The sequence below is a fragment of the Cottoperca gobio genome, chromosome 7, assembly GCF_900634415.1.
Source record: "Cottoperca gobio chromosome 7, fCotGob3.1, whole genome shotgun sequence".
Taxonomy (NCBI): Eukaryota; Metazoa; Chordata; class Actinopteri; order Perciformes; family Bovichtidae; genus Cottoperca; species Cottoperca gobio.
In genome coordinates this window covers 270,473-281,096 of record NC_041361.1, presented here as the reverse complement: position 1 = coordinate 281,096, position 10,624 = coordinate 270,473, and the positions used below count along the sequence as shown (strand labels likewise).

General features: G+C 43.1%; 2 protein-coding genes across 2 annotated transcripts in view; both read right to left on the bottom strand.

The window, feature by feature from the left end:
* Positions 1-3,107: 3,107 nt before the first annotated feature.
* Positions 3,108-8,066, bottom strand: fam110a (family with sequence similarity 110 member A). The gene is made up of 3 exons (XM_029436202.1): positions 7,881-8,066; positions 4,648-5,222; positions 3,108-4,245 (listed from the first exon to the last, which is right to left on the bottom strand). The coding sequence occupies exons 2-3, from the start codon at positions 5,027-5,029 to the stop codon at positions 3,434-3,436; spliced, it is 1,194 nt and encodes a 397-aa protein (XP_029292062.1). The 5' UTR covers positions 5,030-5,222; positions 7,881-8,066; the 3' UTR covers positions 3,108-3,433.
* Positions 8,067-10,092: 2,026 nt separating this feature from the next.
* prickle3 (prickle homolog 3) overlaps positions 10,093-10,624 on the bottom strand; it is a 29,822-nt gene continuing 29,290 nt past the window's right edge. Inside the window, 1 exon segment of the mRNA XM_029434908.1 lies at positions 10,093-10,624. This exon segment is cut by the window's right edge and continues 57 nt beyond it. Coding sequence (XP_029290768.1) covers positions 10,497-10,624 — 128 coding nt within the window. The 3' untranslated portion in view covers positions 10,093-10,496.

Below are 10,624 nucleotides of genomic sequence, written 5' to 3'. Positions count from 1 at the left end.
TATATTATATATATATATATATATAATTATTATATATTAGAGAAGAGGGAGAGGAGAGAGATAGAGCAGAGAAGCGGAGAGAGGAGAAGAGTAGGAGAAAGATAGAGAGGAGACTGGAGAGAGAGAAGAGGGCGAGGAGAAGAGAGAGAGATAGAGAGAGAGAGAAGATAGAGAGAGAGGAGAGGAGAAGACAAAAGAGAGAGAAGGCGAGGAGGAAGTAGAGAGAGAGACAGAGGTAGAAGAGAAGAGAGGGAGATAAGAGAGGATTGACAGAGAGAGAGAGAGAGTAGAAGAGAGAGAGACAGAGGAGAGATGGAATAGAGATATAGAGAGAGAAGAGAGAGAGGATGAAGAGAGAGAGAGAGAGAGAGAGGAGAGATAGAGAGGATGATGGTAGAGAGAGATAGGGATATGAGAGAGAGAGCAGGGAGTAGGAGAGATACAGATAGGATATATGTATATATATATAATATATATATAACACTACATATAAATAATATATTATACATGTATTATATATATATATATATATATATATATATATATATATATATTATATTTACATATATTAGAAAATATTTACGTAAATCTATTTTCACTATGTTTCTCCACAAAGGTTTGAACTTATGATTTGATGCATTACTGGTTTGTGTCTGAAGAGTTTTGAGAAGACAAACTGCACAATACTCAACTTGTTTTCCAAATGACTAATGTAGTTTTTGTTTTGCTAGAAATGCATCAAATAATAATGTCATCTTTATTACTAAAGACATATTGTCTATGAACAATTTAAATATGGAACAGTGTACACGTACCCTCTGTCGGTCGCTGCTGGAGTTTCTGTCTGTGTTCCCTTTTAAAAACAGACTCTTTAAAGTTTGCACTTGATCTGCGAGTTTCCTAAAACAAGTCATCCTTTAAAGTGCGGAGCAGTAAAGGCTGTGAACTCCCTCCGCGTGTGGAACACAAGATGTCTTCATGCAAACATCCTGACCCTGCAGTCCCTCTGAACACCGTGACGCTGTGAAGGTCCAGCTCAGCTGCTCACGTCCTGTATTAAAGATCATCGTGTCTTTGACAAGAACATTCATCAGATTTTTATATGATAAGAACTTTAAAGATAAGTTTAAGTAGAACATATATATCTGGAGAGATGATTAAATATGTTTTGGTGCTTTTTAAAGTCAACTCTATGAATATATTTTCACTTTTTTGTTCAATATTTGTTGTATGGGAGCCGAAGTTCAGCACTTCTTTTTATCTTTCTACGTATTTCACAATATGCACGATTAAAAAAACAAGATGCAGAAAAGAGAAAAGAGAAAAGGAGGAACTGCGAGTAGGAACACAGATCCTGCACTAACAGGACAGGCTGTTCTGACCTCTTGTGGAGCAGCAGGGAAACTTTCCTCCTCTCACACATTACATACGCTTCATTTATAATGTGGACGATGATGTCATCACAAGTTACAGTCTGACTTTGATCTCTCGGAGGAAATCTAATCAAATGTATTTATACAGCCCAATATCACAAACTACACATGTCTCAGTGTTTACAGACTGTACAGGATACAACACCCTCTGTCCTCAGACCCTCTGTCCTTAGACCCTCTGTCCTTAGACCCTCTGTCCTCAGACCCTCTGTCTTTAGACCCTCTGTCCTTAGACCCTCTGTCCTCAGACCCTCTGTCCTCAGACCCTCTGTCCTTAGACCCTCTGTCCTTAGACCCTCTGTCCTCAGACCCTCTGTCCTCAGACCCTCTGTCTTTAGACCCTCTGTCCTTAGACCCTCTGTCCTCAGACCCTCTGTCCTCAGACCCTCTGTCCTTAGACCCTCTGTCCTTAGACCCTCTGTCCTCAGACCCTCTGTCCTTAGACCCTCTGTCTTTAGACCCTCTGTCCTCAGACCCTCTGTCCTCAGACCCTCTGTCCTCAGACCCTCTGTCTTTAGACCCTCTGTCCTTAGACCCTCTGTCCTCAGACCCTCTGTCCTCAGACCCTCTGTCCTTAGACCCTCTGTTCTTAGACCCTCTGTCCTCAGACCCTCTGTCCTTAGACCCTCTGTCCTCAGACCCTCTGTCCTCAGACCCTCTGTCCTTAGCACCCTCTAGTCCTCAGACCCTCTGTCCTCAGACCCTCTGTCCTCAGACCCTCTGTCCTTAGACCCTCTGTCCTTAGACCCTCTGTCCTTAGACCCTCTGTCCTTAGACCCTCTGTCCTCAGACCCTCTGTCTTTAGACCCTCTGTCCTTAGACCCTCTGTCCTCAGACCCTCTGTCCTCAGACCCTCTGTCCTTAGACCCTCTGTCCTTAGACCCTCTGTCCTCAGACCCTCTGTCCTCAGACCCTCTGTCTTAGACCCTCTGTCCTTAGACCCTCTGTCCTCAGACCCTCTGTCCTCAGACCCTCTGTCTTTAGACCCTCTGTCCTTAGACCCTCTGTCCTCAGACCCTCTGTCTTTAGACCCTCTGTCCTCAGACCCTCTGTCTTTAGACCCTCTGTCCTCAGACCCTTTGTCTTTAGACCCTCTGTCCTCAGACCCTGTCTTTAGACCCTCTGTCCTCAGACCCTCTGTCCTCAGACCCTCTGTCCTCAGACCCTCTGTTCTTAGACCCTCTGTCCTCAGACCCTCTGTCCTTAGACCCTCTGTCCTCAGACCCTCTGTTCTTAGACCCTCTGTCCTTAGACCCTCTGTCCTCAGACCCTCTGTCCTCAGACCCTCTGTCCTTACACCCTCTATCCTCAGACCCTCTGTCCTCAGACCCTCTGTCCTCAGACCCTCTGTCCTCAGACCCTCTGTCCTCAGACCCTCTGTCCTTAGACCCTCTGTCCTTAGACCCTCTGTCTTTAGACCCTCTGTCCTTACACCCTCTGTCCTTAGACCCTCTGTCTTTAGACCCTCGCATCGCACAAGGAAAAGCTTCCTAAAAGAAACCCCATAATTAAAGGGGAACATGTTAGAAACCTCAGGGAGAGACTGAGGAGGGATCCCTCTCCCAGGACGGACAGACTGTGATAGATGTCGTGTGTACAGGATAAACAACATAGTACAAATACAACATGTGACAGAAAAGGAAGAAGAAATGTTTTAAATAAAAACAACGTGCGTTCATCGTCCATCTTTAATCCCGTTCAGAGAGCAGAGGATTTACACAAAGACAAAACATATGAAAACAAACAGAAACTTAATTTATCATCACAGGTCGATGGGAAACCATAACTTCCTGTGTTTTAGTTTGAGAACCCTTTGATCTGCTGTTTCTCCGTTTCATCTCACATCACAGTGAATTTCTTTGGGTTTCCGACGAAGCGAGACGTTTAAAGGACTTTGAGAAACTGAGTTGGACATTTGTCACTAGTTTCTGTCTAAAGATGGAACTCTGAATCTGTGAAGGTAGAAAAGAGTCCTGAGCTGCTCCTGCGTTCAGCACGTCCTATAAATTGGTGCTTTTGCTCGTACTGTCTTTGGCCTGACGGAGTCCATACAGCCATTTGATCACTCTCGCGTTCCTCTCAATGACAGAAACGCCGTAGGGAACTCGTCCTGCAGCGTCCCCAGCCTCCTCTTCCTCCTCCTCCTCATCTTTAGCAGAGCCTGCACACTCGGAGCCCGGAGCGCTCACGCTGCGGAACCGGGCCATGGACACAATGTCAGAGCTGGAGCCGGTGAGCTGCAGGTCTGCGGGGTCCAGACCACACAGGTTGAAGAAGCGCTCCAGCTCCGTGCCGGCTCTGGAGAAGCGGTCGCTCATGTCTGATTTGGACCGGGTCAGAGAGGGGCGCTTCCTGGAGCTGGAGGAGGACAGACGGGTGATCGCTGGGGAGGGAGGAGGGAAAACAGGGAGGCTGGGGGGAGCCGGGGCGGGGGTGTCACCTGGAGAGCAGGACGGGTTTGCGGGTTTCAATAGAGCGACAACAGGTTTCAGAGGAGACGCTCGGGGTGTCGTTCTGGTGTGGAAGAGACGCAGGTGTGAAGTGGCCGGGCGGAGGGGGAACTGGGAGTGGAGAGGGATGGGCTGCAGGGGCTGCCGGATGTAATGGGGGGGTCTGCCGGGCGTCCTCACGGGGCCGGCTTGAGGCATGACGTCCACCCTGCGTACGGTCCCTGCAGCCGGGGAGCCGGGACTCTCCGCCCTCGCAGGTCCGGACGCTTTTAATCTCACCTTAGCTGGACTGCACCAGTCGGGGCGAGGTGGGGGGCGAGGTGGGGGACACAGACGCTCCTTCTTCTGCTGCGGCCCTGCAGCTGTGTGAGCGACAGTTATTAGAGAAACTCAAGTACAAATGAAAACTGCCTGGCTCAATGACTAACACACGTTAGTGTTCAGGACGCCCGAGAGGCCGGGGGGAGTTTATGTTTCTGTCTTTTAAGTCTAAATAGTTTATGATTTAAGAACATCTGAAAAATAATCTTTTCAAATTCATTCTTAATAATTTCTTTAGACGTCCAATAAAGAGAACATCAATCATTAAAGTGAATGTTTAAAAACATCACATTTTATACATCAACGTAGTAACAACATAGTATATAATTATTATATAATTATTATATAACCCTTTTATGTTAACAATTGTTTTTATCCGTTTTTGCAAATGAACTGAAACTGGAAGTAACCCTGAGAACTCATGAAACTGAAACTATAATAACCTTGGTGCGGCGTGGCATCAGCAGCATCGTTCACACTGATCAGGTTGCTCAGGTGCTGCAGGTCGAGCTGCACGCCCTCCTGCTTCGCTTTCGTCTGGCTGGGCGTCTTCCTGGTGGGCCGCAGAGCAGCGCCGGGGCTCAGCAGAGGCTTCCTCACATCGGGAGGCCGCACCGGCTGCTGCTTGGAAAGAGCCACCTGACTCTTCACGTACTTGGCCTTGTCTGCTTCCAGCCTCTCCACCGCACTCTGCTTCGGGCTCCCCGCTGCTGTCCTGGGCTGCCGGTAGAAGTCGGGCCCCACTGGCCCCTTGGACCGCAAGCGTGGGGGCGTCGCAGCTGCAGCGGTCCTCGCCGGCTGTTGTTGGAGAGTCTCCAAAGGCATTCTTTTAAAAAACTAGTGGTCGTAGCGCGTTGTGCACGTCTATGCGTCTTCTCACCTTGAAATGAAACTCCCTAGTTCTGCAGACACTGCAAAGCTTTCCTGTATTGGTGCGTCTGTGCGGATCAGCTCCATTCCATTCCTCAGAAGAGAGGTGATCTCAGCATCTCAGAGGAAATCTTGGCATTTGGACTTCCTGTGGAAAAGAGACATCAGTCAGGAGACAGGAAGCTCAGATGAACAGTCACTAAAACATCTCCTGCGTCCTCATATGGGGACATAACGGTACCAAGACCAAACTATTTAGTATGTCCCAATACATATCATGAGAAATGCAGTATTCCCAAAGTACCAGGATGTCCTGCATCCGGTCACATTTTGCAGTGTGCAAGCCCGCATGCTTTTCTGGCTCTTCTGACCCACAATCCTTTGCAAGGATGATGTACGAGCGAGAGGGTCGAAGTTCAAGTTGCAATGTCGTGGCAAGTAGTATGTCCTAACTGTATGCAACAGTACGCACTTTGTAAGAGCGGCTGCAATAAAAGTAAGAAGAAAAAAGTAAGTGATTTTGAGTCTTCTGCACCTTAAACTTCCTTCTGAAGTCACACACGTCGTCTGAGGCGTGATGGTGGCGCTCTCAACCAAGTCATTCTGCAGCGCATCAAGTGGGAAAGATACAAAACCTCATCACATTTTATGGTTGAAATCTTTGCAATAGTAACGAGCGAGGTAATTAGGACGTACTCGTTTGAGGACATGTGGGAACTCATTTACTTTAGTAGCAGGGACAGCCCTGTCGTGAGGGGAGGAGAGGGGAACACAATGACCAAAAGGATTTTAGATAAATATTAATTGTTTGTTAAATAGTTTTTGCACAGACATGTTCAGGTGACTATCAGGTACGGAGCAAGAAAAATGCATAAATTATTTTATTTTTATAATTAATTAATAAATATATATATATATATATATATATATATATATATATATAGATATATATATATATAGATATATATATATATATATGTATATGTATATGTATGTATATATATATATATATATATATATATATATATATATATATATATATATATATATATATATATATATATATATTATTTTTTTATATATATTTTAATATATAATTTTTTATATATTAAAATAAAAATAAATAAATAATATATATTTAAAAAATATATATTATTCTTTTATATATATTTTTTAATATATAATGTATAATATAAAATATATATATATATATATATATATATATATATATATATATATATATATATATATATATATATATCTATATATATATATGAATTAATTAATTAATATATATATTATATAATATAAAAAATATATATATGCTAGCAGATCCTGTATGTTTGTTTTGCTCATTTATACCATCAAATAAAAAAAGTATTTAATATCCCAAAGAACAGTATGATAAACATGTAGAACCATCAACTACATCAAATGTTTCTTTAGTACCAAACCTTTATTTTTCTGTGTGTAGTAAAAATAAACCCTCTGTCCCCATATAAGGACATCATATCTCTACTTCCTGTTCAAAGAACATGCTGAGTGTTTATACTCATCAGGTCCTACTACTACTACTACTACTACTACTACTACTACTACTACTACTACTAATAATAATAATAATAATAATAATAAATATACATACCACACAAAAGCTCGAGTCTCAGGAGGGTAAAGAACAAGTCTGCTTATAAAACTCTTAACTCTGAACCCTGCAGCCAACCAGCCGCTGGAAACCTTCTCTGCCGGCTGCCATCGGATCTGAACTATTCCTCTCAGTCGTCCATCTCTCCGCAGACACAAGTGTGTGTGTGCGTGTGTGTGAGAGAGAGAGAGAGACGGGGAGGTGCATCAGGACAGCTGTCAACAAGCTATTGTCTGCAGGCACTACAGAGCCACACACACTCACACACGCACACGCACGCACACAGCTGCTGAGGGAGCAACTGCCGCAGCAGCTTCCTCCTGAACTACAATCCTGTAAAAGTCCCAACAACGAGCTCAGCATCCCTCTCTGTGTCCCTCTCTGTGTCCCTCTCTGTGTCCCTCTCTCTCTGTGTCCCTCTCTGTGTCCCTCTCTCTCTGTGTCCCTCTCTGTGTCCCTCTCTGTGTCCCTCTCTGTGTCCCTCTCTGTGTCCCTCTCTCTCTGTGTCCCTCTCTGTGTCCCTCTCTGTGTCCCTCTCTGAGGTGTCCCTCTCTCTCTGTGTCCCTCTCTGTGTCCCTCTCTGTGTCCCTCTCTGAGGTGTCCCTCTCTCTCTGTGTCCCTCTCTGTGTCCCCTCTCTGAGGTGTCCCTCTCTGAGGTGTCCCTCTCTGTGGTGTCCCTCTCTGTGTCCCTCTCTGAGGTGTCCCTCTCTGTGCAGTGTAGCACTGTGAAGGTCACCAGTGCGCGTAGCTCCGGCTCTTCTTTAAGTGCGTGTTAGAAACAGTCTGCATCGGCCGCTCACATTCTCCACATATTTGCCATTCCAGTCTGAGCTCGAGCTCGTGCTGACAGAGAAGAGAAACTTTCTTCACCTGCAGCTACAGTCTCTCAGAGCAGCGGTGAGGACTCCGGCACTATATGTCATTATGGTGAGTCACACAACTAAACACTCAAACAGAGCCCCTCATGTAGTCCTCAGGTCCCAGCATGTCCTGCTGTGAGAGTACATGACTAACACGCAGACGGAACACAGAAGGGAGCAGCAGGTAAACAAGAGGAACTCGAAGGCCTCCGCCGGGCCTGCCCTGACAGGCCTGCCTGTGTGAAGGTGTGTGTGAAGGTGTGTGTTCGCTGTGGCAGCTTCAGTTCTACAGAACACTCACCTTCACAGTCCTCGTGGAGCCTCTGAGGTTCCTTGTTGTAGCCCAGCAAGCACACAGTCCTGCTGAGAAGTGTGTGTGTGTGTGTCAGTAAGGTCTCTGCAGCTCAAGACAAACCTGTTTGACAACTCATGTGTGCGCCTCCTAAGCCCCGCCCCCGCGCTCTGATTGGTCCGCTCGCTCTCCTACAAGGATACAAACCGACTTGTTTTTGGACACGTGACGTGGCCATTGTTCCTGCTGCTGATAAGACTTTCTGTTGGGGGGGTCAGAGTTCACCTGCATGCTGACAAGCTGTCACTTCACCTTTACACTGTCACTGTGTTACTGTGTACACCTCTGTAACTATATTTAACTACATTAAATATACATTCAATTAAATATGTTAAAATAAATAAATGACTGTGACTCACACAGAACTGTAACTTTCATTCTTGTATTTTATACCAGTTTTATTCTATTTTAGCTTGTTTTTATTTCTATTCTTTTTGCTCTTTAATGAATCTTTTCAATTGTATTTAAATGTCATGTTTGCACTTTGTCTTAAAGTCCAAGATATTAACTTTAATAAGATATAAAACAGAACAGCAGGAAGTCTCCACGTTTGTGTGGCTGGAAACCTACTTCAATTATTATCAAAATAATTGTTATGTTATGCATCTGTACTTTGATCGGACATACACATGAATAAACTCTCTGTATATATTTATTAATCCTCATTATGCATAAACAGTTAAGATGAAATAAGATGATAGAACATCCAGGCGTCACAGCAGCAACAATGAGAATTAAACAAACAAACAACACAAGGATAATAATATAAATATAAGTATAAATAAATACAAGGATTAAGTGAAAAATTTGTAAAGTCTGTCCATAAATAAATGTAGTCAATGTACAAATATGAATTAATTTAAATATAAATATGAGTTTCACAAAGTGGAGACATTCAGATTATTCATTTGCAATAATGTCAACCACACTTTATTATTATTATTATTACTTTATTTTATATTTAAACGTGTTTTGCGTCTTAGATTCTCAGTTTGTATTTACTTGTGATTTTCTACATATACTTTATGTAAAACTCTAATGTTTAAAGGTTCATGTGTGAAATGTGGAATAAAGTTCACAGACAAGAATGAGACGTTTAATATCACAGGAAGTCGTCAGAGAAGCAGAAACGCTAAAGAAGGAAGAGCAGCGACGCCCCCCACCGTACATATACAGAAAAGAGCTTAAAGGTCAAACAACTTTCTTTAGAATTAAAGACAGGATGCAAACTTTTTACACAATCTCAAAGCTCGTCTCACATCCATCCCATAATATTTGGTATTCGTAACTGTAATGTATTACAGGCGTATATATAAAGCGGCGAGCTCTGAGAATCATCACATCGTTCACACGCCGGGGATTGTTAGTGATATAAATGAAATAACATATAGATAGATTAAATATATATAAAGAAATATTAGGTGATAGAAATATTATTAAAGAGAGATAAAATATATATAGATATAGTATATATATATACAGAGAGAGAAAGAGGACGAGAAAAAGAGAGCGAGAGAGAAAGAGAAAGAGAGAGAGAGAGAAAGCGAGAGAGAACGAGCGAGAGAAAAGGAGAGAGAGAGGAAAGAGCGAGAGAGAGAGAGACAAGTAGAGAGAGAAAGAGAGAGAGAACGAGGGAGAGAGAGGAAAGAGATGAGAGAGATAGATAAATAATATAAAATAATATATTTATATAATATCTATGTATATAAATATATAGAGATATATATAAATAAATAGATATAGAAAGATATATATAAATATATATATTAAATATAAAATATAATATAAATAATATATATATATAAATATAAAAGATAATATTAAATATAAAATATATATATATATAAGAATATATATATAAATATGATAATATATATATATAGAATTATTTATATATATATATATAATATATATAATTATATATATATATATTAATAAATATATATATAAATAAATATTAGATTATATAGCGATTTATATTTATATATATATATATATATTTATATAACGACACATTTAAGGTGTAATAAACGTTTTCTATGACAAAAAGAAAACAGAGTTTTATTCTCATAAAGTTTTGACCTGATCGAATATTTAAAGAATATAAAAAATACTGTTTTTCTCGTAAATGTACAACTTTAAACTTTTTATCCCCCCCCCCCCCCCCCCCCCCCCTAAGTAGTGTGTCGGGAACAATGGTTGATGTGTGGAAGCGTCGGCACACGTGTTGGATTCAGCTGGTGAAGAACACCAGAGTGATGAAGCCATCATCTTCATCATGGAGGAGGCCCCCTGCTGGGAGATGTTAGGAGATGGCACAGTTTTTGTCTTTGTCCTTTGCCCCCAGGCTGTGAGCTCTCCTGCGCCGGATGCTGCCTCTCAGCCCCCCCCAGTCTCTCTGCACCTCCCGCTCTTCTTCTCTGTCTTTGCCGTCGTCGGGCGGCTGCTTCCGGAGCTGCGGCGGCAGCGGGATGGGCTGTCCCAGGAAGAAGCCCTCCTCCTCCGAGTCTGAGGACGAGGAGCAGGTGGAGCAGTCTTCGTGTTTGTACCGGCCCCGCTGGAGCGTCAGCGAGGGGGGGGCGCAGCCGTCCCGCTCTTTCTCTCCCCTCCAGTCCAGCGTGTCCAGGCGCGGCCGGTCAGACCGCGAGCGTCGGGGGCGCCTCTCCGACCCCGGGTGGAGAGCGGGTCAGAGG